The sequence below is a fragment of the Neoarthrinium moseri genome, assembly GCF_022829205.1.
Source record: "Neoarthrinium moseri strain CBS 164.80 chromosome Unknown scaffold19_Wmoseri_CBS_16480, whole genome shotgun sequence".
In the NCBI taxonomy this organism is placed as follows: domain Eukaryota; kingdom Fungi; phylum Ascomycota; class Sordariomycetes; order Amphisphaeriales; family Apiosporaceae; genus Neoarthrinium; species Neoarthrinium moseri.
The window spans coordinates 93078-120024 of NW_026055133.1; the positions used below are offsets into that span (position 1 = coordinate 93078).

Sequence of the window (26947 nt, forward strand, 5' to 3'; positions counted from 1 at the left end):
GTATCGGCTACTACAGCGCTACACTCTTTCGCTACAGGTGCATGTAGAATCATGACGCTGGAATCATGGCTACAAGTCACTATGTCGGATTGGCACATTCCAGTAGTGCCGCACATGATTCTCCTCCGCACATGAAGTGGAAAGACTCGATTTCTACAGTCACTGAGTACGACCGTTGCGACTCGACCTTTGAGAATACCCTGGGGGGTGATACAGTATTCCAGAGAAGCCCCGTCCTATTCATCAAGAACAACCTCATCCATATTATCTCTCTCCTTGTTCTAGCTGTACTTATATGGCTGAATGTAGCTCGAGTCTACATTTTCAGTGCTGACTTCGACGCATTTCAAGGCCAAGGAGCGACCAACCCGGCAGCGTCGTTCTTCAGCGCCAGCAATCTGGTCAGAGCCTTTCTGATACCAGCGAAAGCGCATGATATGATCATTGCAGCTTCTGTGGCTTCCATCATACTTTTTTTCACAAGGAGATACCTTCTCAATGGAGGCATGCCGCTTTGGCTGGTGTCGCAAGGCTACGGGCATCCGTCGGTAGAGATGTTCGCAAACAGGCTTTTCTGGTCTAGCTTGTTCAAGTCGTCTGTCAAGCTCTTCGTGGTCCTCCTGACAGTCTGTGCCATTATCATTCTCACTGCCGAGCCATCATCAGCAATCCTACTAGTACCGTCTCTAGGCTGGTGGCCTGTCTCCCGTCCATTCTCTCTAGAGATCATGCCTATCTACATGGCAAGGAGAGACCCAAGCGAGACTTTCTGGCCAACCGGGGTATCGGATAAGTTCTTAATCTCAGCCTGTGTCACTGAAAGTCAATATTTGGATCGTTTCTGTCCAGCTCAGAATAAACACCAAATAGCCAGCTGGGCCGATGGATTTGCATTGAATCCAATATCAAATATCAGTATTCAAGAGCCATCAGGCTTCGCCGAGCGCCTCTTGGTGGCCGCCCCAAACCCAAACGGGACAGCCTCAGTTGCCACAACATTGAGCAATAACGTCGTCGAACTTTATGGGTTGACTTCAAGACTGATCAACATGATGGATGTCGGCCCCGCATCCAATATTCCATACCGTCGTCTCAGGATCGTCGAGCCTGTACAGGCACCTATTGTCCAAGTATCCTGCGGCGCGTTCGACTATGAAGAAGCAAGGGATGCACCTGCACCAGATATCGATGCAAACAAGTACAACGCCGTCGTACCGTCGATCACGACTCGCAACTTCGTTTCCTTTGGAGGGGAGAAAGAATCGCTGTCGTCCGGTGGAGACTACTACCTCAATGAAACGATGCAGCAGTCCTTATGGAACTTCACCCGCAAACTTTCTGGGCAAAACTTTACATGGATCGACATGAACACCACAGATACTGGAATCTCGTTGGGGGCCCTCACAACATGGCAGTACTCATTATATTCAGGCAATGGTAGTGAAGCATCCATTCTAAGAAGCATGCTGCTCCCTTGTGCCATCGAGGCCCGTTGGACACCGGTGGAAACAACATTCGACCATGGTTCACGATTCTCTTCCCTTGTTTCCTCAAACCTCACGAATCTGGATATTTTTGATAAGGCAAATGATATAACCACAAGCCGACCGCTACCGATCGATATGGACTGGGCCAATTCATTGAATTTGCCGTTCAATCTGCACATGGGGCCACAAGATCCAAGTGCGCCACTAATGCAGCAACTGATCCAACTCTACATGAGCGGACAGACGAACTTTAATGACACCTTCATTCCTAATATGAATACCGATATGCGCAACAGATTCGAGAACATTACGTATGTGCTAGAGACGATTATCGGCTTCGTTATTGCAGACGGCTTAGCCAGTGTCAACTACGACGCAGGTGTCATGATTGCAAACTCGTCACTCAACTACCTCTTAAATACTGACTACCCGGCCAACTACACCGAAGATCCCGATATGGTCTTGAGGAGCCTGCTAACTCCCGATGTCAGGCTTGGGTTCGTCTACTCAGCCAACATGGCGAAGATCGAAAGCGCGCTCCAGCCATTTAGTGTCACTGTAGAGCAATATGGGTACGGTTGGGGCAACCAATCCGTCTTTTGGTGGATTGCTATCTCGATGCTCTTGCTGCATGCTATTCTTGCCGTCAACTTCCTCGGATTTCGGTTATGGTTGTACTTTATTCGGGGGGAAAGGCATGAAGTATCCAGTTGGGAGACAGCTAGAGAATTGCTAGTGCTGGCGCTGCTATCAAACCCTCCAGAGGAACTGCGAGGTGGGAAAACGAGGGTGGCGATCGATGCATGGAACCTTCCTATTCACATTAGAGATATAGGGAAAGACGAAATTGCCATGGTAGTGAATCCAGAGAAGGGCCAGAGTATCGTGGAGACGGACAAGAAGTACACTTGAAGGATACAAAGAAGCCTACCGTATCCGATACACATGCCATGAAGAAGTCATTGTAAAAAAATCGATAGGTCGTAGCCAGCCACACTTAAAGGATCGCTTGAACAAGTGACATGGATGTCTATTACCCGAATGTATCATTGAGAAGCTATGGCGAAACATCCTTCTTCTCGAGCCCCTCCTCGGCTATTATCGCCGCAGTCTTCTCATCTACTTGATGGGCCATACCCTCAATGACCGCAAGGGTTGCTCCGGCTCCTGTAGTTTCATACTTGCCAAACTCAAATACGTTGATATGCTTCTGGAACAGTTCGTCTAACTCCTCGAGGGTTCTGCCTTTGAGCTCAGGGAGAACAAAGAAGGCCCACAGAGCAGCAACGACAGAACCTCCGCCCCAGACGAAGCCGATCTTTCCTTGCAGATTACCGTATCCAGCATCCTGGATAAAGGGGCTGACGAATGTAATCAGTACATTCGTGGAGAACCCACTGAATGTAGCCACGGTAACCGTCTTTTCTCGAACAGCAAGTGTGGGTACTTCAGCGCAGACGATCCAGACACTGTCAATACTGTTAGTAGGGATCTCCACCATAAAACATGAACGCGGTCCACTAACCAAGAAGCCCATGATATAGCCTGAACGAATTGCCAGATAAACAGACAAGCCAATGCTCCCTTCTGGGCACCTGCGTCACCTCCATGGAACCCAGTAAGCCCTGCTAGCACGAACATGCATAAACCGAGAATGCATGCCCCGCCAATCATCAATGGGCGGCGGCCAATGCGGTCCACAAAATGGAAGGCCAGGACGGACGAGATGCAATTGACGAAGTACAAGTAAATCAGAATCTCAAAGCTGTTGGTTACACCAATAGTTTGGAGAAATATGACCGAGTCTGGAGAGAATAATGAGGTTAGTTGTTGGCTCGGGTCAATAGCCGGCTGTAAATGCCAAGCACTTAAAAAAAAAATTTGTTGGAAGCCTTGTGGAAGTACTAACACTGCACGATAAAACCGCTGAGATACTGGAGTTAGTTACTTCCTAATGTAGGTCTATGCTGGAGACAGGACACTCACCTGCCCTGGGCTTGCTGTAGGCATTGAACGCCAGCCGAAATCAATGTACGTCGTAGATTGGTTCCTTTAAAGACATCTGCCCAGGATGTCCGCTGGTACAGCTCGTGGTTCTGCTCTTCAGCCTTGATAAGCAAGTTGGCTTCTTCATCGATCAGGCTCGGAGGGGTGCCACGGCGAAGAAGGTGGAGGACTTTGCGGGCCTCTTCAAAACGTCCTCGACCAGCAAGCCAACGGGGTGATTCGGGCAGGAAGAAGCCGCCCCCGATCAGAACGACCGGAATGATGAACTGGATCAGAAGCGTCACACGATATGCCCATTGGTCCATACGAGCCTGGAAGCCCCAATTGCAAACACAAGCCATGGTAGCCCCAAGAAGTTGCCCTTGCAGCCGTTAGTTGTGCACTTCACCATTCGTATAAGTGATCTTACAGAATTGGTAAATGTTGATCAGCGAACCGCGGATCTTGGCTGGAGATACTTCGCTCTGGTATGTCGGGACAACACTGGCGCAAGCAAGATGTGTTAGTCTACACTGTGGATAAGAAGGCAAAGAGGCTTACTCACTTGCACACCAAGCCCATGGACACACTGTTGATGATACGCCCGGTCATGAGTTGCCAGAAGTTCCCAAATGAGCACACCTGGATCAGAATTCCGACAATGGCAATGATTGAAGCCAGATAAAAGGTCTTGATACGACCGAATCTCTGACCAACGAGACCAGAGAAGAGACAGCCAAGAGCAACACCGGCCAGGGGTGCGCCGCTACCAGCCGACTGCCATGAGGCAGGAATCGAGTAGGTGCCAGTCGCAGCATTGTACACTCCGAAGTCCTGGGCAAACTTTGGCATGCCCAAGAAACCGGCCCAGTAGCAATTGTCCCAGCCGAATCCCGCGCCAGCCAGGCCAGCATAGCCGCAAACTGCGATCAAAGGGCCGGTCAATTCCTGGCCCAGGTCGCTGGCCTTCCATCGGGAGATGAGCCCCATGACTGCAGAGAGATGGGTTGATTATGTGGAAAAAGGAGGATGGCCACGAGGAACAAGAGGCTCTATCATCAGAGCCGGCAAGGCGACGTCGGCATGGTCATTATATGCATACCAAGACCGTGGAAGGGATGCGATCTACATATCAACCAGGGATCCGTTTTCCGAAGATAACGTATCAGGGTGAACGTCTAGCGCCACCGGCCCCCCAGATCACTGGGAATAAAGCTATTACCGTCATTGGACATGCCGGGGCGAGACCACTTTCCCCAGAGATAAGCTGGCACGTGTGGGTAGGGGCCTACCAGCCTGCCGGAGCCTGGCAGCTAGCACGGGTTAAGTGGGCCACCAACGCCCGCCGAGAGCCGCAGCCGTCGGAAGATCGGAGGAGTCCGCCTAAATTGCTGGCTTCGGGGGTCCGCCGTCTCGTCCGTGGCTTCCGTCCACGAGTCAGTTCAGATACGCGTCTCGTTGAAGATAGAGACCATGTTCGTCTTTTACTGCTTATTCTGATGTGTTGACTCATGTTGAGAGACAGCACAACACGGCACGGCGATAGAATCCCGTAGCGCGTGACCGTAGGTGCCATTGCTAGGTGATGGCGGGATGTCCACGACCAAGTCTGCCATATTCACCAGAGCTGGTCAGACGCTCCTAATGAGAGCCATAGAATGACCGCTGCATCATGACTTTAATCCCTGAAATCAGTGTAGGTTGGTGTCTGGCTGGTAGCACGAGCCGACAATGGGTCCAGATACGATCGTCGCGGTCACGTGATATCGCGGGCTGAAGAGACCACCCCAGCATTCTACGCAGGCACCACTTCGCAGTACACCAGCCAGGCCTTGATCAAGACTGGCGCCATGATCATCTCAAAATGGAGGCAGGGCCTTCGCACTGTCCTGACGCTCCTCATACTCTCGGTCGCAGTCGATTGCCAGTCGTCGCCGTCTCCAACTGAGACGCCAGACCGCACTCCCTACACAGGAAAGCTGGTAAAGCAGACTGATGCTCTGAGTGTGGACGCGATATCGCCAGAAACGTCCCCAGCAGCTTCACACGAGGAGGAGACCACGAAGAAGTCAGGAAGCGCAAGGAAACATCAAGGTCTTCCCGTCCTAGGCTATGTAACACCATGGAACTCCCGTGGCAAGCAGCTGGTCGAGGACTATCGGGAAAGATTCGATATTGTGAGCCCCGTATGGTATACGGTCCACACAGACCCGGACTCGAACAAGGTGTACAGAGTCGAAGGTGCGCCACCCGGTGAAGAGGATGAAGCGTGGTACAAACGACTTCAGGAGCCATCGGCATCATCTTCGAAAGCAATCAAAGTGGCACCACGCTTCATTCTGGATGGCTGGAATCAAGCCGACTACAGCAGTCTGGTTTTTAACGAAACGAGATGGGAGATTCTCGCTTCAACTATCTGGAACGTCGTAGATGCCATGTCCTATGACGGTGTGGTCTTCGAGTCCATCGCGACGCACGCTCTAGTCGGGCCATTGAAAGCGTTATCCGAAAGGCTTCACTCGCACAGCAAGGAATTGGTATTGGTGATGCCCCCGATACGAACTACGGGGGGGTTTGACTCGCAAAACACTATGCTTCTTGAGTCGCTACCTTCGCTGGCGAAGATCACCGACTACTTCAGCATAATGACATACGACATGACAGGCCCAGCGGGGCACGAGACTTCGCATACGTTTCCAGAGAGAACGAGGCTCCACGGCGCCAAGAGCCAGGGCCATGTGCGTGAGCCAGGGCCCAATACAGCTCTCGACTGGGTACGGGACAATCTCATATCATTCAGCACGGGATCCACCTCCACGGGCTCGCCAGAGTTCGGCATGGGACAGGAATTCCAGTTCTCGGAAGAGATCTCGGCAAAGTTTCTCATGGGACTTCCCCTCTATGGCTACACCTACCCGGTCATCTTTGCCAGTGTGAAGCAGGGGAGTGTCCTGCAGAAGCCGACATCGGATCCAGATACCATTGCCGTCATGCGAGGAGCCGGGAAAGCTGTGACTGCACTCGAAATCGAAACCTTGCTTGAAGAGCACGGGTCTGAAGTTCGAGAAGGACATGACGGGGAGCATTCCTTCGATTATCGAGAAGAAGATGGATGGTGGAGAGCGTTCATACCTACACAAAAAGGTATGACGAATATTCTCCAGGTCCTCGGGCAGGATCTGGACGTGGCCCAGCAGTCGTCGAGCACCTATCCTGTTCGAGCTGGTGTAGCACTATGGGAGGTTGGGCAAAGCTCTCCAGGTCTGTTGGAAGTATTGTAGTTCTATTTTAGGGAGCTCCATTCCAGGAAGTAAACGTAAACAAGTGCTCCGTCCCGGACGGGACGTTGATGAGCCTGTAGCGTACTGTGACAGAAACAAATGTGTGACTATCGCCTGGTCATGGTCTGTAGTGTGTGGGTCCGGTCCTTGACGCTTTCCCTACGGCATTTGGCTGTCTTCTGGCTCTTTCTTGGTGTACCTCACAGACATAGCGGCCTCCCCTTTGATGGAATCAGCTTTGATGCTTGTCAGGACTTCCTCGCGATCCTGGCCTGGAGTGACGGTCCGCAGCTGAATCTCGGCATCCACTTCAACCCATATCTCCTGGTAGCCTGTCGCGCGGAATCCAAGCTTCTCGAAACTGCGCCGACCCTCCGGCGTTGCAGTCAGCGCTGCAGATGCGAATGTCTTGTCAGCACGACTTTCAAGGTCTCGTTGCCACTGAGTGCAGAATCTTTGCAACCCACCTGAGCATCCCAGAATGTTCCAACCCTTGCTCTGCGCTGCTACCACCGCGTGTTCGAGGGAAGACTTCGCAAACCCCTTTACTCGATCATCGTACCGCTCAACATGGAACACATGCAGCCCTACAGAATGTTCCGCGCCACCCTCGGAGCAGAGCATCTTGGATGCGTTAATATCTGTCTCGCGGATCTTTCCAACGAGTAAGTCCCGCCAGTAAGACTCCATCAGCGGGAGTACGATGCTCGCCCCGGCGGGCTTAGACCGGGCATCGGAGCCGCCATCGGGTTGCGTTGGAGCTTGCGGTGGATAGAAGCACACGGATAGCTCTGGGCAGGCTTGAGTCCAGCCTTGGAGTTGTGGATACGTTAGTGGTGCAGGGTACATGTCTTGGTCTGACGCGAAGATGTCGTGCAGTACATCTTCGGTCATTGGACCATGGACAAGGGGAATAGACTGGCTCATGCTTGGTGACAAACAGGCAGGATTTCAAGTAACTGCATACTATTCAGGCCTGGATTTTGGCCCCTGGCCTTTTACTCCGTTACAGCGCTCATGTCGCGCTATGAATCGCTAAAATGGCGCACCCGGTTGCTACGGGCGGATACCACAGGGGCTTGGTTGGAGTATGTCCACTAAGTAATTTAGTGTAGCCAATGAATACTTCTTGAACGACTGCAGGCCCGGCACAGTACTCTATATATAATCTGTCTTCTTTCTGGTAATGGGTGTCATCGTGTTTCACGTGGCATTTACTACTAATTGGACAAGGCAACATTGTGACCAACTACCTCGAAAGCAGCAAGAAACATGGCAGTAACTCCGTCTGCTAATATCATAGACGAGCCAAGGAGATTGTTTGGTGAACTTCAAGTATTTCACCGTGGCCAGGTCGAGTCGACGACTTGATTTGTTGTGCCACTCCAGAACGACGCAGATGTATGATTTGAGGCGTGACATGCTGGTAACATACTTTGTAAATCCTTTGGTTATCAGCGTTCCCATCGCTTTTTCAGTTGGCGCAGCTTGAGCGACCCGCACGGTTGTCCAATGTCGCCAGCCAGCCCAAAGGCACTCCGAAGCCAGGACTGCTGCAAGACACCAACCAAACGGAAGCCAGCCTTGACCCATCAACCCGCTTAGAGACAAGAATAGAGAGGCGCAGACTTACGTAGGATGATGTGCGATATTTCGATTGAAGTATATCAACTCGAGTACAACTCACACGCAGAGGCGGACCGGTTACGTATGGTGGCGCCCTGGGCGATGCATTTAAGCGGGCGCCAGATCGGCGCTAATTGCACGTAAACACCTCGGCTCTTGTTCGAGGCTAAGTCGACTTAGTGGACCAGGTCATGCTATCGGAACCCAGACGACAACGCTGCCCGTTCCGCACCTCCGGAAGCAGAACCACGCCATCCACAAGAGATCCTCGGTGATGCCAAACACGCGGGCGCTCTTCCACTCCAATGTCTTGATGACCGCACCGACATGCCACCGCCAAACACTCCAGAGGAGGGCGTAGTGGCAACAAACACCTCCAACATCCTGGCCCTCCGGCCCTCCATGTCCCGGGACGGTGGCGGGGACGGCGGCGGAGGCGGAGGCGGCGGCCCCTCGTCCGCTGCCGCCGTCGACCTGCGACTGCTCGAGTACGAGGACGCCGTCGACGAGAACCTCATCTGCCCCATCTGCCGCGTCGCCCTCGTCGGCCCCGTCATCACCAACTGCGACCACGTCTTCTGCCACCGCTGCCTCGTCCAGGCCCACGCCCTCAACCCGGTTTGTCCCGTCGACCGCCTGCCGCTCAAGCTCGTCTCCGAGACCCGGCCCGCCCCCAAGATCGTCCAGAACCAGCTCGACAACCTGAACGTGCGCTGCCCGAACCATGCGAGGGGCTGTCATCTCGTCGTCGCCCGGAGCCTTGTCGAGAACCATGTCACTCGGTACTGCGACAAGACCATGGTGCCCTGTCCGCACCCGTCGTGCGAGCACACTGTCGTCCGGAACGACGTCGGCAAAGGTTGTCTACACTACGATGTGCAATGCGAGTACTGCGAAGGCACCATGCTGAAGGCCGACCTGGAGATTCACCAAGATCAGAAATGCCCGAACCGCAAGAAGGACTGTGAGCTATGCAACGCCGAGTTCGTCAGGAACAAACAAGAAGAACACATGAAAGAATGTCCAGAGGTTGAGGTTTCATGCAAGTATGCGCCGTTCGGGTGCACACAACAGATGAGCCGTAAGACGGCTGAGGGTCATGGGGAGAAGTGCGATTACCGAGTGGTTGGACCTGTCGGCGAGCAGCTAGCTGAACTACGGTCCGAGCTCACCGCCCTGCAGGAAAAGGATCGGATGAAAGACAGGCGCATCAAGTTTCTCGAAAACAGGGGCTATACGTTGCCGGCGTCGAACGCAACGGAGGCCATCTCCGACATCAGCCTGCCAGAGTCGTCCACAAACGCAGACATGGCGCCGTACGAGTCACGCGATCAGTACTTCTTGTCCCTCTTCGAGACCATGGAGTCGAAGGTGGAAAGGCTGTCCTCGGCCCTGGCCGAAGTCGAAGGGCGACACTCAATGATGCTTATCAACGAGACGTTGCAGATCAAGGACCAGTTGACCGAGATCCGGAGCACGCTCGGGGTGCTTGGAATGCATGTCCGTTGGCTGATGAACTTCCGATTACAAGAGCGCGGCAGGGTTGGAGCGGGATCGCCCGCCATGCCGGGATCGCTCGCCGGCAATCAGCAGGGTACCAGTGACCCGAACCTCCCTCGGAGGCTGAGTGACACGATGCGAGAGCATCCCCCGCGACTATGAAGCGATGACTGCTATGGAAAGGGGGTTGATTGGTTTGCAGGAAGCTCTAAAGTTACGCGGTTATCGTCATTAAACTACAATTTCAGCTACGAAAGAGTGACGGTCTGACTGTGTTTGGTTTTGGCGTTGGGTGTTCCTAGAGGAAGGCTGTATCGTGTGATAACATACCCCGTTCGTCAACAGACTTATTATATTCAATAGGAGATCGATATCAAATGTTTCCCATGTACCGATTGCATCGTTTACTTGGTCTTTCGCCAACCGGTCTTGCCATGAAGATAGCTAGTTGCAAGAATCTTCGCAAACGCCAAGGCTAAGCGGGCACGGAAGACAGTCTTTGACATCATATATCATCATTCATCTGAAACTCCTACCGCTACATCAAGATAAAGGGTTGAGAACCCTTTTCACTGAGTGAGACTAGAGTTACTCACACCAAGAATATAAGATACAAGAACCTCCAAGCGAGGAAAGAGGGGCCAGTCTACCGAAAAGAAGATAAGAATTGCAGACGCCGCTCCCCTATTCATGCGCGCCATGCCGCCTCGCTTAGCTCTGCAAGAAGCTCAGCAGCGACTTGATGGTGCTGCTCAGGTCAATAGAGCCACTTGCGCCCCCTTGGGTGCTGCCGCCGGTGCTGCCGCCGATGCTGCCGCTAAGGCCGAGACCGCCGAGCAGCGAGCTTAACTGCGAGAAGATGCCAGTGAGCTGGTCAAGGATGCCCGAGGCCGAGATGCTGCCGCCGCCCGAGATACCGGACAGGAGCGACTGGGCGGTGCCGCAGAGCTGGGTCAGGATGTCGGAGAAGCCGCCGGCCGTGGTGCCACCCGCGACGCTGCCGCTCAGGCTGCCGATGATGGACTCGACCTCGCCCAGCACGTTGCCGACGATGTCGATCGAGCCCGAGGCGGTGGCGTTGCCGCCGAGGAAGGCCTGCGCCAGGCCCTCGATCTGGCCCACGATGTTGATGGCAGAGTCGCAGGCCGAGGTGACGTTGGCGTTGCCCGAGAAGCCGCCGCTGAGCGTGGTCAGCGCCGAGGTCACCCCGTTGGCCAGGCCCGAGATGTCCAGGTTGCCGTCGCCGGAGAAGGCGATGCTCCCGATGGACTCGAGCTCGCCAACGAGCTTGTCGATCACATCGCTGCCACTGCAAGACGGTTAGTCACATGTGCTAATCAAGAAACCGAGATATGGTTGGGCGGCTTACCCCGTGAAGCTGCCAGTAAGCGACGAGATGATGCCTCCGAGGCCGCTACTATACAACTGTGAGCTGGGGGCGTTTCCCATGGTATATCACAACGTGGACTTACGTATCGGCAGAACCAGACGCGCTGCCCGAACCAGTCAGGCCACCCAGAAGCCCTCCGACGAGACTGCCACTACAGGACTATGTCAGTAAGGCCACTCAAGTCCTAGACGCGACTTTACTTACAGTCCTGAGGTGCTGCCACTGGCACTCCCACCTGCACTGCCACCAGTGCTTCCACCGACAGTGCCACCGGTGCTTCCTCCGGCGCTGCCTCCAGTGCTGCCTCCAGTACTCCCTCCGGTGCTTCCACCCGTGCTTCCTCCGGTGCTACCGCCGATAGTGCCGTACGAAGCACTGGTGGTGGCGCTGACCGCACAGGCGCAAGTGTGCGAGATGGTGTCTCTCTGCAGCACCGGAGTGCCGATGACAGAGGCCGAGGAAGTGGCCGAGAAAGCGACTAGCGCCGCGCTCGTGATAGTTGAGAAACGCATTTTGGGAAAAGAGTGTCGTGGACGTTTCAAAACGAAAGACCTGTGTCTATAATATGGAAATGTGGGGAGCTCGAGTGAAACCAGTCACTGAAGAGTCGAGGAAAACGAGAGGGAGTGGCTATTTTCGTCAAAGAAAAGCGAATGTTGTTGGTCAAGGATCGTAAGAAGAGAACGTAGCGAGAAGAGTTGCCAGGGAACTGGTGAACCGAAAGAAGCCAGCTCCATGATATCCATTGCGACGGCTTTGATTTATACTGATCGGCCAGCACATGAGAGCAACCGTGGAACTGGGACCGGGGCCAAGCCCACGTGGGAAATTCGGCAAAGATGCACGAGGCTGCTTTTCGTCCCAATATCGTTTGAGACGCTGGCATGGCGTTGGTGAGAGCGAAGCTGTCGCGCGTTAGCCAGTAGTATACACTAAGGGCCTCCACAGGAGCATCTGGTCAATTTCCCCACCACATTGGGTTCCTGACGTCGGTAGAGACGGGTGATTTGAGTTGGGATCGCCAACTAGACCCGAAGTGCTGTGCTCCCGGTGATCCGCGGTCTGAGCAAAGGTACTCCTACTACACGTAAAGGTCGTCTGGGTGGGGTCTGGCTCTTGACAGTCGCGGCCGTTTCAAACACCTGATGGTAGGACTATCCAATCTCTGTGCCGTTTCGCCACTGCGTCTAGCGCGGGCGCAGGCCAGCCTCATCTACTATAAACCTTGGCATGGCGACGGGCGTTCGATGACAGAAAGGTTAATCAAGCTTAAATTAGCCACTACATCATTTTTCCCATGGGAGATCTGCAGCAGGCTGGCGCCATCCCGGCTTTCCGTCTGATTATACTACGTCCCGCATGAATGTCTGATCACTGCTGATATATCCACTTCCCTGCTAGTGTGAGTCCGTCTCCTCTAGTTTCTGCTTCTTTCGGTAGTGAGGCACTCGGGGTGCCGCCCCACAAGGGGGCATATGCCGCTATGGGAATTTACACACAATGAATGCAATCATTTGCCTCCAAGAAAATCGAAGAGTAACACTGTTTGGTGGGACATGGTCTGATCTGGCATACCAAATTGACGCAAGGGGCGGGCCTAATGCCTCGCGCACAGTGAAGTCATCCATATCACAGTCCGGACCGGTCCCTTCGGGATATGAGATGATAGAGGCCGATCCTTCTTTCCTAGTATGGAGCTTTTCAGTAAACCTCGGTGTCACATTGATAACATTGACAACCTGTTTGTACGCACGCCTGGCTCCTACACAGACCCTTCATAGCTGAGCCAACGCCTTTGTTCGATAGCCAGTACTTCTCCTGCATTTCTTAAATCACCTTGAACAACTCCTGACCACCTCTTCCGACATTACCAAACCTGGCTAAGCCAAATCATCAATCACATGAGCCTCATGGACCAATTCTTAGCGCCGAATAAAATCTTGGGCATCCCGAATCTTCCCTATCAGGCCGTCCATCTCTTGTTTGCACAGATCTCCAGCTTCGGATCGCAACTTTGCTGCCATGAAGCCCGGCTGTGGAAAGGTGGTCTGAGCTATGATTGTCTCGATTGTCATGGATAGTTGTTGCATTTCTGGTGACTTGACGTCACGACGCTCTGTCATCATCTCATGAACCACCTGCGCAATTCCAGGTGACATTAACGCATCCTATTTTCCATCAGTGTTGATATTTCAAGGTGAAGGTGGAACATATTGAACATTGATAAGGTGAGAACACATCGCTGCACAAAATTGCCTAATATCAGAAGAATGGGAAGATCAACACTACGATAGAAGACGTTGCAATATCAATATCTTGAATACTGACCTGAGTCCAGGCGACCTCTGCAGGATGAGGCTTGCCTTTGGAGGTGAGCAGATGGAGATGAAGGATCTGCCGTTGCCACGGGAAAAGATACGTCACAAACTCCTGAATGTCGAGAGTGACGTCGCGGGATGCCTCGAATGTCAGAGAACCGGGCTTCTTGAGGGCGTCGATGATGCTGTCTGCGACGCTGTTGATACGGATGTTACGTTCTTTGACGAGCAGGTCCTTGAGGCAGTCGACATTGGAGGAGTCTAGAGTGCGCAGAGCGTAGTTGGTCATCTCCGTTTTGCTGGGGGAGCCCAGGGGGCGCAGGAAAGCGATGACATGTTCGTATCTGCCGCGCGTCACTCTCTCCAAAGCGGTCAGCTTGGTCTGGAAGTCGCGTTGCAGCGTGTCGAAATCACCCTTGGCGAACTTGCACTCCAGACAGTCGGCGATGGCGTCGCGCTCGTCGCGATTCAGGTCTGTCGAAGGGGACAGATGGATGTAGAATTCAAGCTCCTTGAGCTTTCCCCATACTTCCATCTTGTGCATGGACTCGATGAGCCGCCGGGCAAACTCGGGGGCAGTCACATATCTGCCTCCTTGCTCACCGGCCTTGCGTTTGCCGGCCATGATCGTTGATTCAGGCGGGCGTTTTCAGTGCGCTCATGAGGGATGATCAAAAAAAGGCAGGAGGGATGGAAATCGTGCATACTATCTCTAGAGAGACGCCGGGTTGGAGGGAGTGAAGTTGCTTTGAATGTCCTCCGTTTGTAGGGGCGAGGATAAATTGCTGCGCACCGTTAGCCGGCACAACGCGGGCGGCTGCAGACGGCGAAGACGAAGGTGAAGAACTTGTGCCGAACCGGCAGCAATAAATAGACGATAAGAACCAAATAACGCCACTAATGAGATAGAGTCTGCGCTGGGTACGTGGAGAAAACCAGAGTTGCCTAGGCAAATTTGAAATATATCAGGCCCAGGAAGGCGCGTTTGCATGTTCTTGGGAATTGAGGACCTGCACTTGGGTGCCCGCTGAAACGCACAAGAATAATAGAATTCAACTGCACCGCGTCAATCACGGTCGCTATCAACGGTGGTTTGGGTCATTTCGATTGTTAATAGGTTCTATTTACGAGACCACACCGACTTGATACGACTGGGTGGTCTCAATAGCATCTCTACTCACACCCAATGTCTAAGTCTGCCTATACACTGCATACAAAGGTTTTCTACTAGGTATGAGGTCGTCTTAAAAGCGAGGTGCTAGGAGCCGAAAATGGAGGCACGTATGCTGTGAAATAGTGCGATGGAGGAGGACTAGCCTAGACGCCGTATGCAAGGACATTCCATTGTCGGGGCCATTCAAGGATCGTACCTTGGAAGTAACGAACAAACCAAATAAACCACTCAACATGCGCGTATTTGGGAACCCAATTTTCACTGTCCCACGAGTCGCCAGCTAAGCGCCTCCGACCAGGCATACAAGCGCAGGCAGCCCTCGAGCAATGTTTTCAAAGTGGCAGCGTGCTCGGTGTGGCCCCTACATGTTTGGGGAGGCATCGTAAGACAATGGCCCCGATATGGTGTTCCAAGTGCTTGTTCAGTTATCCTGCGACCGTCTTGCGGACTTTGTGGGCGTTGTCGTTGAATACAACAGCTTGGATGTAGTAGGAGAATGCCACTGTCCCCGTAAGGGAGTCTGGGGCTGCCGTAACCACTGCAGTCGTGAACCTGATCATTAAAACCCACCCTTCAAGCAATGCCTGTAACTTGTCGAGGGAAATGTTCTCAATAATAGTCTGGATATTTTGCTTGGACATTGTCGACCGTTGTGTGGAGTGGACATTAGTTAGGCGTCGACGGTTTCCTTCAGGGTGTTGGATTTTCACAATGAGGTAAGGGCCTGGACTGTACACGGATTTAACGAGACCTTCTTCCAGGATTGACTAAATAACATCGTAGAACTTTTGCTCCATCAGGTACAAGTGCATTCCTATTCGCTGGCGGAGGCGAGTACATAGCGGCTATCTAGATCGTATCAAAGGCTAAAAAGCACCGAGTCGAGGGACCTGAGGATTATGTATCTCAGAGCACGCGACATCTGTCGGAGCATATCCATAATATCCTGTATCATGCCGCAACATTATCGACGCGTTACGATAGACGTCGGGGATGTCTAATTATGTCTCACCCCTGTACTGCAGCACTGGCGTCCAGCTGCAAGCCATGACTTGGACCTAGCAACCTGATAGGTAGCTTTACCAATAGCCTCTCTGCGGCAGTATACATACAACATTAGATGACTTGCAGCAGACAGTCGAGTGTCTCAAAGACACATTTGACGCTGGAAACTCCTACCAATGTCGTGTATATATGTATGCACACCTTTCAGGCGGGCGTTCATGCTGCCCTCTGTTGTGCACGTCGCTCATTCTTGATCAATCTCGTAGTTGCGTTCAATAAGGACCAGGAGCGAAATATGCAGACGTCACTCCTTGCTGCGATGCTCTGGCTCGGTTTCGCCGCCGCCAAGAAGTGCTCGGAAAGCAACAAATTGCCCTATTCCTCGCTATTTACTTCAACCTATGAGGACAAGACAACCACCTCAACGTCTCGAATCACTCTCACCAAAACCCATACAGAACCGCCGTATAAGATCAACACGTCATCTAAGGCGCCAACTTCGACTTCCGTGACAACGCTCTCGCCTACCTCTGGTTTTGGTACGTCGACCACGCTCTCTACGGTCCCCTTCTCTTCGTACGAGTCCATAACCTCGCCCATAGTAACGACGATCACCTCAGTATCTACCTCTTTGTCTACTAGCAGCAGCACAACATCGACTAGTTTGTCCACCATAATCTCGACGTCTACCATAACGACTTCAAGCTCAAGCACGAGTACCACAAGGCGAGATATGAATTCTGTCTTGCCCTACACGCAGCTAATACGAATCCAGCCCTACGCCGACCCCAACAAACTTGGTTCAGAACCCAGGGTTTGAAAATGGTGGTGGATCTCTTCCCCCGTGGGTCGCAGTAGCCACCCCAAACGGTACTGTGGGCAGTAATGATGCTTTCAGCGGCCTCACACAGCCTGGCAACGGTTCGCCAAACGCCGTACGCCTGAATATCACTCTCATCGACAGCGGTCAACAGGCGCCGTTTGCTTCTATCTCTCAGGCGGTCCCGATCAGCCCAAACATAACATATATGATTGCGTACGACCTCGCACTAACGCTTGCGCAGTCAGACGGCAACGGGAATTATGGATGTCTGTTCTCCAGCTCCCTCGGGGGTACTCTTTTTCAGCAATTCTTCATAAGTAGTGTGAGCGGCTATACGACTTATATGAGCACGATCGTACCGTCTACGACTGATCCGCTCCTTGTACAACTGCGATGTTTCTATGCAAGCGCGGCTCAAGTTGAGCTGGATAACTTTTACGTGGCAGAAGCATGAAGAGCATGTTTCAGATGAGAAGAGGAGAGGAGGGTGAGGAACAAGAATTTTGCAATCTATTATATCATTCTCCCGGCTACAAATATTGTTCGTAGGCTTGACACATCGTGAACCATCCCCGCTTTTGCATATGGGGGGGCGCACCCATGGAGCACTTCCAAAACTAGTCCTCTAGAACCTTGGCTTGTTTATCTCGATCGATGGGGTGATATTATGTGCTCTGTGTCTATATCGACAAATCTACTCCGAAACCGGGCGTGCATTATTTTGCTTTTCCCTCGACCGACGTTTCGCTGGAACAATTCTCGGTGGAAGTAAATGTATCGATGGCATCGGTGACTTGGAAGGACTGCTGCTTGCATCTCTCTGCCCATTCGTTGGAGGCTGAGGGGGCCCTTTCCCCAAAGGCACAGGCTGCCCGTTGAACGTCGGCGGCGCTGGCGGGGGACCTGGACGCCCGGGGTTCGGGTTGCCCATAGGCATTTGCTGTTTTATGTTGAAACCAGGCGGCATGGGAGGACGACGAGGAATTGGCTGAAAGCCAGTGCTTGGAGTGGGGGCCGCATTCGGTGAGGCGCTCTTGGGTCCTGTAGGCCGTACGTCTATTGGCCACATGTGCATCGTGATGGCATCACCTGCCCTAGCAAGAACTTCCCAAGTCGAAGGGAGTATAATTACCCCATTGGGGCCGACCAAATCATAGTGGCCGGCCTGCACATGAGGCCCGAGTACATCGACATGTACGAATGCTTCCATTATGTAACCGGTCATGCCCTGCGAGTGTTTACACGCGTGAATGAGTTATCCAAACGATGATCACTTGTGTAGACATCTGGCTCACCTTCCATTTCTTTGCCACCGCCCAAGGAAAACTGAATTTCCTGCCCACCGCATCCTTGAAATGGATAACCTGCACTTCAGACTCATTACCGGGTTGCTCGCTTTCTGACAGTGCGACTTCAATCTCATCTTCGGCTAACGTGGTCCACTCGGCTAGAAGTTCGTTGACCACCGACGATCGTTTTGCAGGCTCCCGAACGTAATGCTGTAACTGGTTGACACGCCTCTGCTGGTGCAAAATAAGCTCAGTAGAATTGCTCAGCACTTCAGGGTCCGGGCTGGTCTCAGTAGCTTCTGGAGTTGAGGCAGCGTTAGGTCTCTGTGCACCGTCGGAAGCATCTGCGTCGGTTGCTGGGGAAAACACCAGATCGTAGAGCCACATAGCTGCGTCTTCGTTTGGTATCTTTCGCAACATTAATTGATTGCTAGAGTTGGTCTCGCCAGACCCTTCGTCATCGTGATCGGAAACGTTGCTGTCGCCATCATCTTGGATATCTGGATCACCCATGGAAGACTGTTGCCCTTGACCACCTTGGTCAAGTAAATCACGGATAGAGCAATATGACATCTGAACAAGATTTTCGGCCTGCTGCCGTGCCAAGAGGACATCGTCCTTGTCGCTTGTCTGTTGCACATCATTGATAGAAGTCCGGGAACTTGTGGCCAGTGTCAGGCTTTGGCCCCCCAGTTATGCTGGTGCACTTACCGAGCGAGTTGCTTCAACTGCACAGCCAAAACCATAGTATGAAGGATCATATTGATCCCGGTCTTGTGGCTCTCGATCTGATAAAGGATGGTCGTGGCCTTGGACCGCCGAAAGCTCCACATGATGCGTGCCGTCTTGCTGGTGACGTCCAGCATCTCCGAGATGACACCATGCAGCCGCTCAATACGTCTCATGGCTGACTGGACACGCCGCAGCAACTTTCTCCTGTAGATTTCGCTCCCATCTTTCAAGACCCGGCGCAACTCGCTAAGGATGATGGATAGGTCTGAAATCGCCCGAGCAATGTCGAAAGCCTCCTTGGGGGCATTTCGAGCCCCAGAGACAATGTCTAAGATCAGCCTTGAGAGAGAAGCGCCAGCTGCCGAAATACCAGCGACACCGGATATGATTGAGAAGGGGTCCATGTTGTGGAACTGGGGCGAGGCGAGTCAAATCAATGGAAATCTCGCAGGTAAGTACGCAGTCGGTCCATTGCAGTTGAAGCACTCTTCATAGGTAAGGCTGAGCGGGGTAGCGTGGCTTGTATTGCTACGGTCCTGTATGTCGAAAGCAGTAGTACGGCTGCTCGTTTGGCGCTGACCATGTTGGGGGCGGAATTTTGTCAGGCCTATAAATGCGACCAGCCTGCCCTGCGACCATTGCCCAGTATTGATCAGTTACATATCAGCAAGGTAACTCCGTAGCGCAAGCTTGCATAAATCATTTCCGAGGACTTCATAATTTCGAGCTCATTGCCTTTTATACACTCTTATCACGCTTCAATCGACTCCATAGCCTCTCTGGGCACCATCGTCTGTGAAGCGCTGGAGAACGGTGGATATCGTCAACTTGAGAAATCCGTTCTTAGCCAATCAAAGGTGTCCATCAGATCGAAACTGAAGTCAACCTGGCCTCCAAAGTCCCAGTCCATCCCCTCCAGAATAGTCGTGTCATTTGGCACAGTATTGAGCGCCTGGTCAAGCACCTGTTGGACGACGGACCCGATCTCCCCGCAAAGTTCCGCATTGGGCGCCGTGGGCCGCACCCAGTTCAAGAATCCCGCAAATATTGAGAGCTTCTGTATTACGGCAGAGCGCGTAATGTGAGGCTGACTTGGGTCCAGCATGCCAGACCGCGATTTGAGCAGGCATTTGCAGAGGATGCCGCCTCCCGGGGCTCCGTAGCCTACCAGCTGTTGAAACCTATTAGGAAATTGTCTCGGTTTGATTTGCGTGGGTCTAGAACTTACCAACCACTCGAAATCCTGCCTCATAGCTTCAAATCTGTCCATGTGAGTCCAGAGGTTTAATACCAAGGAAACGAGTTCGAAACTCGCTGCCAGGAGGGCTCCTCCATCTGTTTGTCCCATTCGCAGAAATAGCCGCTCAAGGAAGAAATTGTTCAAGATAATTTCTAATCTTAACAAAAGTCTCGTGAAGAGGTCGTTGGTCTCTATGTTATAATCCGTGAGATGATCTTGGTGCCACAGTAGAACAGGCGGGAACTCGGAAACAGTAGCCGCGTGCTTTTCCTTCAACGATCTAGATGATACGTAAGTAACAGGCCCCGAAATGTTGACAGGTTATACTGTACTTACTGGAGGTCATCTCTAGTGGTATGCGATCCGGTTCCGAGGGCTATCACGGCTATCTGCTCCGTGATCTTCGCTAGCATGAGGCGGGCTCGAATATATGTAGAAGAGTAAAACCCTCCTTCTGTGTTCCATCCTTTTTCGTCCAATGTTGTGCGCATTTTCTCAAGGCGGGATTCGTGATCGAGAAAGAAGTAATCATCTTTCAGGTCCAGCGGCATTGGTGTCGTGACAAACATCTGTGAAATGAGCGGCGGCCGCCCAGTGAATGCAACGGTAACCTTATCTATGATGAAGCCCATCGCGAAAATCCTCCGACTAAGCTCAGAATACAGGGTCGGTTTATATGAATCGCTATCCGTGGCCTCGGCGTGCATTCCGAGGAAGGTTAAGCTGGATATAGTATCTGCATGATATCGCCAAGTTTGGCGGCCAGCATCGCCAGTTAGCATTGATTCCAAAACCGCTCTTCTATACTTCAGGAACACCAAGAAGAGGTTGCCGCCCGAAAACTCCTGACTAAGCTCCACACAGAGCATGAGACATTCCTGCATGGTCGGAATGCAGTAAGATTTTCGCAGGAGCGGATCTGTAGGTACCATGGCACTCTTTTCAAGGTCCCAGTAGTTGAAAAGCAGACCTTGATCGCATTAGTTAAAGGCAACAACCGCCCTTCAGAGTTGGGTCTTACCTAAGGACTCCCATCTAAGATTGGGGCCACAAAACTGGTCCAACCATGCATCAGTGTCGGTCAAATTCAAGACCGGCTGAGATGAATTGTAACAAATCTTGCGAGCCAACGCTTCATATTTCGCCGCACTTCGGTCTCTCCCTAGATATTGCCCAAAAGCTTCGTAGAGAGAGTGCAAAACTCGCTCTGCGATCATCTTGATAATGGCATGATAGTGGTTCATATCCTTTCGGTAAATTGCAACTCCTTCATCAGTGTAAGGTACGTGGTGTAGAATTGTGACTGCAAGCTGGAGGGTTTTCGGGGATATTCGGATCGGATCCTTGCCCATGGAGCCGCAGGGGGTGTTGTCCTGTCGTTCACTGCTGAGTATGGACAAAGTCTCCTCGATCACAGTGGAATAGCTCGTATATCCCATGTATCCGGTTGCAGTAGCTCTAGCGTTAGGCGGTCTGTCGGTAGGGCTCTTTGCGAGACTGGATCTGGCATCATTGGGACTTGTGGGCAGGCTGGATCTGCTAGAACCAACGTTGTCGTACTGAGCGATTGTAGTAGAAGCTTCATCCGGGGAAGGCTGCGATGGCTGCGCCGCCGCATTCACAGACGTCGACGACAGCGTATAGATGCAGTGGCGATCTTGCTTCCTCTTTCTGCATCTGAGACATACTGGCTGACCATGATCGCAAGCCACCTACTGCTTGTTAGTCTATAGGTCACGAGTGGCGATTGTCGGTGGGGATGAACAACGTTCCTTTCTCCTTCGGCACGGATCACAAGCCTGTAGCCGGCCATTTAACCTCCGTAGTTGGGGCGTATTGGGATTACTCATCGAGAATCAGTCGATTGTGTAGTAAAATCAATACTTATCCACAGCGCATGGTTTGTAATGAGGAAGTTGAGCCGAGTTATTGAGTCTTGTGCAACAGAATGGTGTGATATCTCGGCTTCGGCTTCGGCTTCGGCCTGACTCCGAGCCTAATCTGTAGTGAGCACAGCTTCGGTTAAATCCCTGGCTACCCACCTAAAACAGGGTTAAGTTACAGGGATAGGTCAAATCCGCAACTCCGCCAAAACTTCGTTTTCAAAGGATGGAAGTATAAAGGAAGGCATTCTTCAGTCTAATATTGTCTGCAAAGGAGACAAGCTAAACATTTATCGATCTATGATAGCAGCGAGCTCATACCATGTATTATCACCATTTGTATTCGGATGAGCTAACCTGGCAAGGATATTACGAGGCTCGACACCGTTGTGACAATGTACGACATGGTTTTAAGCTCGTCAAGATCTGCTTGGCTGAATTCAACGCGGCCGATATTTTCGTAGGCTGAGACGATGGCGTTTCCATCATCCGTATTTACAATCTGATATGTTGGACCTGCTGCAGCGAGGAGACACACATGACGACCCCCGAAGACCTCGGCAAGGGGCAAGAGTATCGTGAGACAGGAGCCGAACGCGAACACGATCATGGAAAGGAAGATCCGAGCTCTTTCCTGCTAGTTTTGATCTCATAAGTGGTAGAATTGACCCGTGATTCCCACATGGCTCCAATCATAACTCAAGCAAGACCAGCAATCGGTAGGAAGACGGTGGTTATCCATTTATACAGCTATGACCAGTGAACTTTGGTTCAGGATGATCATTGCCATCCCAAATCACCTAATCAGCAGAGTTACAGTCTTAAATACAAACAAGAATGAATACAGCTTAAGACTGTCCTACGAAGAGTTGTCAGAAAGAAAAGACATCAGACCACAACAGAAGTGGCGTTATGTTTTATCCAGCATCTACCCAATGAAGAAAACTTGAATCAGTACTCTCCAAGCAACTAGATTTACTAATGGTATCCCCCAGAGCCATAGCGACGCTTTCCCTGCCAATGTGGAGGGTACTCCAGTGAACATTAACCTTGTCGAAGGATGTGGTCTGTATCAGAGAACCCAGGGATTATTTACAGGGTCTGAGGATGCCTGGCCGAGCGAATGGCTCGTGCAGCTTTCGGAGGTAACGCAGGTCCAAACTATGAGGGGGCGAAGTTGAAGTTCATTGCGCATAAGGGCGCCTTAAGTGTCATATGAGGAGGCTGCCTAGGCGGCACCCCTGAGTGCCTCGTCAGTTAACTTCTAGGACTAGCGCGGGGACCCATCCCCTTTCAGTGCGGCTGACACGCATGTGCCGGCATCGGCTCATTCTCCATGCGAGACCGGTAGATAGTGTGAATTTAATTGGTAGAGATGATTCAGAGGTGCTACGCTCGGAATTAAATGGTTGAGATGACCTATCAGTACAACGGATGAACCCAACGCCATAGCAGATACCAAGTGCTCTAGTTAGTTGCTTACTCTTGGTTGCGTGCGTCCCTGGGATTGTAATACGGATCAAATCGAAACGTCATGAAGTGAAGAATATATCAGCAGAAAATATACTGAAGCTTTGACCTGTAAAACAAACGATTCTCGGTATGAATTGCTGTAGGTAATAAGGGGGAGGACGGGGCGCTGTTTATACGTTCGTAGTCATACTCGCTGTGATTGATACTCTGGTATCCGACGGAGCTAGGATGTCCAGTCGAAGCTAATGGTCAACAAGCCGCTACGGCACTGTCGTTCTATGACCAGAGAATCACCATGAGCGCTCTGGTCTGCGCATGTGCTTCACAGGGGCCCAAGAAATTGTCGCGACTGGACATCTTGAATCTATAAGCCGCGTGGTGCACCGTGCAGGGGCCCATGGACTTCATTGGTCTGATGGATCCCTGCATCAGGAGCATGCATTTTTCTTGGGTGACTAATACCGAAAGTCGGCTTCGGCGTCGGAATGTCCCCACACGGCTCAGCAAGCGAACCCGTCTTGGGACGCGCATGTCCACCAGGCCCGCCAGTTCTCAGGCAACAGGTCTCCACCGGCGCAAACTGTTGCCAATGAAGTGCTGGTTTGTGAACGAATGTTTGGGACTTTTGTTCAGGCAACGAGGCCCGTCATGGTGTACAGCTTGACAGGGTCACATTGCTTCATGTTGATGCAGTAAAGCCAAGGGCTACAAGCCTACAAGGGACCCCGTATCCGACCCGGCGTGCGAGATCAGCCGTCTGACGACGACCTTAACGTTTACATGGCCTGGACGCCATCGCAACGGCGAGCCGTAACGGGCACTAGCTTGGCACCCGGCCAGCCAACTTAGGAGTCGGAACCTTTGTTCATGCAATTGGACCAACCAAAATGACGGCTCATACCGTGATCGCTTTGACAGCTGCGCCCTACTGGTGGAGTCGACATGATGTGCCTTGTAGGGGCTGAGAATGCTGCAAGGCGCAAAACTAGCACTTGCAAAAGATCCAGGCAATGACTCAGATATGACCTGCATGGATTCATGCCGAAGCCGAAGACGCTGCTGTTCGTAAACAATAGGCAAACAAATATAGTATGTGTGCTTCATTATAAGTAAAACTTGTTCTCCAGGCTTTACTTTTCGTACTTCTGCCTCAGACATCCATTCTACAAGTTGACCCTACGAGTTTGCACTGTGACATCGCCTGTCAGTTCACAACTACATTGAGTCTGTCACCCTTCGCAAAGAATACCTACAAGCCTCAATCATGCCCGCCAGCGAGTTCGCCTACATTACGCAACCCTCCGCGATGGTCGGAACAACAAAGCATCGATCAGCCCATATCAAGGCATCACACAAGTCAATGGCACCATCAGAATATAGTTACGGTGAGCGAGCCTGGTCTCTCTTACCCAGAAACGGGTTTGCCAGTACTTCGTTTCTAACACCTTGGTTGGCTCCACAGATTCGGACGACGAGATAGCGGCCGTCAAGGCGCAGCAATCAGAGAGCCGACCGCCGCAGAAGGCCTCGATACTGTCGAAGATCAAGGCCAAGATCGACGAGAAGGTCCCTAAGCAACCGACACAGTCAAATACATCGTCAGGGAGGAATCAGGCGAGGGCAGATACTGCCTTCGCTTACAAGGTCATTGCAGGTGCGTTGTCGGTTCAAGATGGTGTGTCCTGCCCTACGTTCTAACGTGCTTCCAGAGTCACGCATGTAATTGTATGGTTTGGCGCGTGTCTATTTGAAGACAAGGATTTGATAACTTACGTGAAAGGAGTATCGGCGTTTCTGGATAAAGGGTTATTTCACCATAGGGCTTCACAGATTGCAAGTTCATTAAGAGAAGAAGCATCAGTGCTCGGATAATTCCACAAGTTTAACACTACGTCAGGTTCAACACTCCTACTTTACACCTAATTTCCCCGATGCTCTGTTTGCGTTTCGCTGGATCAACAACCAATCAACCAAAATCTGTGTAGAGTTTGATACCAATTGGCCATGATACCTGATGTCGAGAACCAGGACATTTCCCGATTTGATCTGGCCAAGCAGCAAAGCTTATTACTTGGGCACCCTCCGAATGGCTTCGACACTTCATACATCAGCTCCCGATCATTAGACTCCGAGAGGCAAAGACGATACGTCATGCTCTGTGCCAGAGCCCTATACTGGGAATTTTAAATTTGGATGCGATTGCCCACATGTGAAATACATCTGACAATGCATTTCAAGGTCTTTACAAAAAGGCAATAAACACCTACCTAATTCATTACGTGCTTGAAATACCCATTCTGTCCAATATCGACCATCCAATCGACTATTTTGCTCCTAACCCTGCCATGCTCTTATCCGGTGACCTTGGCAGGCTCATTGGCCATAAGCTATGACCGAGTTTCGATGGTTTAGGTCTCGCGCGATCAACGAGCATTCCTATGTCCAGGGACGAGAGCTTCACGAGCTTGAGCGGACTATTGAATGGGTTAGGCATAGGGGTTTGCTGCAGAGTCTACGCATTTGCAAAAAGCCATTCCTCGGCAAGTATTCACTTAGCTAATTGAGGTTCCAACTTGACAGCTTGTGAATATATTTCGCAGTCACCAATGCTGGAAAGTAGTTTTGGATTCTTGACCCTGGTGCCGTGTGTATGCCTCACGTCTGAAACGGTTGCTAGACTTGGTTGTTGCTCAGTTGTGTGGTTTCTTTTTCGCAGGTTTTTCTTGGTTCCGTCAGTCTGTGAATTTCAGTTGAACTGCTTAGGTGCGGAGTGCTCCCTAAAAGCTTAAGAAGAGAAGGATTTCATATGTAAGAATCTGAAGCTACGTAAGAGAGGTCAACTCCTTAGCTAATTCATAGGTGTTGATTGTGAGGTGTGCAGTTTTAACTAGAGTTTTCAGAGGTGTTTTACATATGGGAGGTGATTAGTGGTCCATGGCGCTTATAGCGCTAGTTATGGGAAGCTTTGCCGCCTGAAGCAATTCATTTCGGCGCTTTTCTGCCAAGCGACCGTCATCCATGGTGGGAAAGGCCAAGAATACCGACAGTATCCTCAATCACCATACCAAGCACTTGGCTTCCAAAAGACTGGTAAGGGCCTAGAGAAGAGGTAATTGGCCAGACTTCGCTTTGGCCAGTTAGGGCTGAACACTTTATGCACCCAGAAAGCCCGCATGACTAAGGCTGAGGACAATGCAGGGCCTGCATTCGCGTTAAAAACATCGTCATGCTGGCCCGCTGGTAGGAGGCCAGTCATGCTATTTAGCGAAGCCTGCTAGAAATGGCTCGCCTCTGGGGCGATCGTTGGACGCGTTAAATCGTGATCAGCAGCATGCGGGGTCCCCAGACAAGTAACTAACTTAGTGTCCATAGGTGCTATCCAGTTCTCCGCCCACAACTTACAAGCATGTCCCTCCCGTTGCAGTGACGAAGTATCAGACAGGAACGAAGTATTGCGGTTTGTACAGCAATTCAGACATTCCACGATCAGTTCTGTTGACCCAGGGAGAATCCTGGAGATCAATTGCCCGCAGTGTTCTTGTTTCAGTCCGATTTGGTTGTCATGTGGTTGGGTACTAACTGGAAGAATACATTATCATTCTGGCCTAACGTGCCTCGCCATGGAGGAGTCAGCGACACACATATCTTGACTATCATCGTCGGCCTTCTAGAAAAGGTGACTAGTAGACTGACTCTCAATGGACGCCTGAACATGTCATTGCTCATGGTTGACCAATCCA

The 26947-nt window shown here is 51.7% G+C and overlaps 11 protein-coding genes across 11 annotated transcripts; 5 read left to right on the forward strand and 6 right to left on the reverse strand.

Annotated features, from left to right (window-relative positions):
* Nucleotides 1-1049: 1049 nt before the first annotated feature.
* Nucleotides 1050-2399, forward strand: JN550_005830 (uncharacterized protein; the record flags this gene model as incomplete). The annotated part of the gene is made up of 1 exon (XM_049317500.1): nucleotides 1050-2399. The coding sequence occupies one exon, from the start codon at nucleotides 1050-1052 to the stop codon at nucleotides 2397-2399; it is 1350 nt and encodes a 449-aa protein (XP_049172073.1).
* A 145-nt stretch (nucleotides 2400-2544) lies between these two features.
* Nucleotides 2545-4463, reverse strand: JN550_005831 (uncharacterized protein; the record flags this gene model as incomplete). Its single annotated transcript, XM_049317501.1, has 6 exons — nucleotides 2545-2956; nucleotides 3013-3292; nucleotides 3397-3413; nucleotides 3474-3855; nucleotides 3904-3977; nucleotides 4039-4463. 6 exons carry the CDS (start codon nucleotides 4461-4463, stop codon nucleotides 2545-2547), a joined length of 1590 nt encoding a protein of 529 aa, XP_049172074.1.
* A 23-nt stretch (nucleotides 4464-4486) lies between these two features.
* Nucleotides 4487-6754, forward strand: JN550_005832 (uncharacterized protein; the record flags this gene model as incomplete). The annotated part of the gene is made up of 2 exons (XM_049317503.1): nucleotides 4487-4909; nucleotides 5174-6754. 2 exons carry the CDS (start codon nucleotides 4487-4489, stop codon nucleotides 6752-6754), a joined length of 2004 nt encoding a protein of 667 aa, XP_049172075.1.
* A 159-nt stretch (nucleotides 6755-6913) lies between these two features.
* On the reverse strand, nucleotides 6914-7681 carry JN550_005833 (uncharacterized protein; the record flags this gene model as incomplete). Its single annotated transcript, XM_049317504.1, has 1 exon — nucleotides 6914-7681. The coding sequence occupies one exon, from the start codon at nucleotides 7679-7681 to the stop codon at nucleotides 6914-6916; it is 768 nt and encodes a 255-aa protein (XP_049172076.1).
* Nucleotides 7682-8707: 1026 nt separating this feature from the next.
* On the forward strand, nucleotides 8708-10042 carry JN550_005834 (uncharacterized protein; the record flags this gene model as incomplete). The annotated part of the gene is made up of 1 exon (XM_049317505.1): nucleotides 8708-10042. The coding sequence occupies one exon, from the start codon at nucleotides 8708-8710 to the stop codon at nucleotides 10040-10042; it is 1335 nt and encodes a 444-aa protein (XP_049172077.1).
* A 549-nt stretch (nucleotides 10043-10591) lies between these two features.
* On the reverse strand, nucleotides 10592-11782 carry JN550_005835 (uncharacterized protein; the record flags this gene model as incomplete). The annotated part of the gene is made up of 4 exons (XM_049317506.1): nucleotides 10592-11189; nucleotides 11250-11297; nucleotides 11353-11421; nucleotides 11475-11782. 4 exons carry the CDS (start codon nucleotides 11780-11782, stop codon nucleotides 10592-10594), a joined length of 1023 nt encoding a protein of 340 aa, XP_049172078.1.
* A 1410-nt stretch (nucleotides 11783-13192) lies between these two features.
* JN550_005836 (uncharacterized protein) lies at nucleotides 13193-14213 on the reverse strand (the record flags this gene model as incomplete). The annotated part of the gene is made up of 2 exons (XM_049317507.1): nucleotides 13193-13438; nucleotides 13599-14213. The coding sequence occupies 2 exons, from the start codon at nucleotides 14211-14213 to the stop codon at nucleotides 13193-13195; spliced, it is 861 nt and encodes a 286-aa protein (XP_049172079.1).
* Nucleotides 14214-16062: 1849 nt separating this feature from the next.
* JN550_005837 (uncharacterized protein) lies at nucleotides 16063-17044 on the forward strand (the record flags this gene model as incomplete). Its single annotated transcript, XM_049317508.1, has 2 exons — nucleotides 16063-16349; nucleotides 16543-17044. 2 exons carry the CDS (start codon nucleotides 16063-16065, stop codon nucleotides 17042-17044), a joined length of 789 nt encoding a protein of 262 aa, XP_049172080.1.
* Nucleotides 17045-17284: 240 nt separating this feature from the next.
* Nucleotides 17285-19015, reverse strand: JN550_005838 (uncharacterized protein; the record flags this gene model as incomplete). Its single annotated transcript, XM_049317509.1, has 3 exons — nucleotides 17285-17818; nucleotides 17886-18540; nucleotides 18591-19015. 3 exons carry the CDS (start codon nucleotides 19013-19015, stop codon nucleotides 17285-17287), a joined length of 1614 nt encoding a protein of 537 aa, XP_049172081.1.
* Nucleotides 19016-19434: 419 nt separating this feature from the next.
* Nucleotides 19435-21550, reverse strand: JN550_005839 (uncharacterized protein; the record flags this gene model as incomplete). Its single annotated transcript, XM_049317510.1, has 5 exons — nucleotides 19435-19782; nucleotides 19840-20131; nucleotides 20188-20821; nucleotides 20873-21387; nucleotides 21540-21550. 5 exons carry the CDS (start codon nucleotides 21548-21550, stop codon nucleotides 19435-19437), a joined length of 1800 nt encoding a protein of 599 aa, XP_049172082.1.
* Nucleotides 21551-24471: 2921 nt separating this feature from the next.
* JN550_005840 (uncharacterized protein) lies at nucleotides 24472-24905 on the forward strand (the record flags this gene model as incomplete). Its single annotated transcript, XM_049317511.1, has 2 exons — nucleotides 24472-24592; nucleotides 24670-24905. The coding sequence occupies 2 exons, from the start codon at nucleotides 24472-24474 to the stop codon at nucleotides 24903-24905; spliced, it is 357 nt and encodes a 118-aa protein (XP_049172083.1).
* Nucleotides 24906-26947: the final 2042 nt, after the last annotated feature.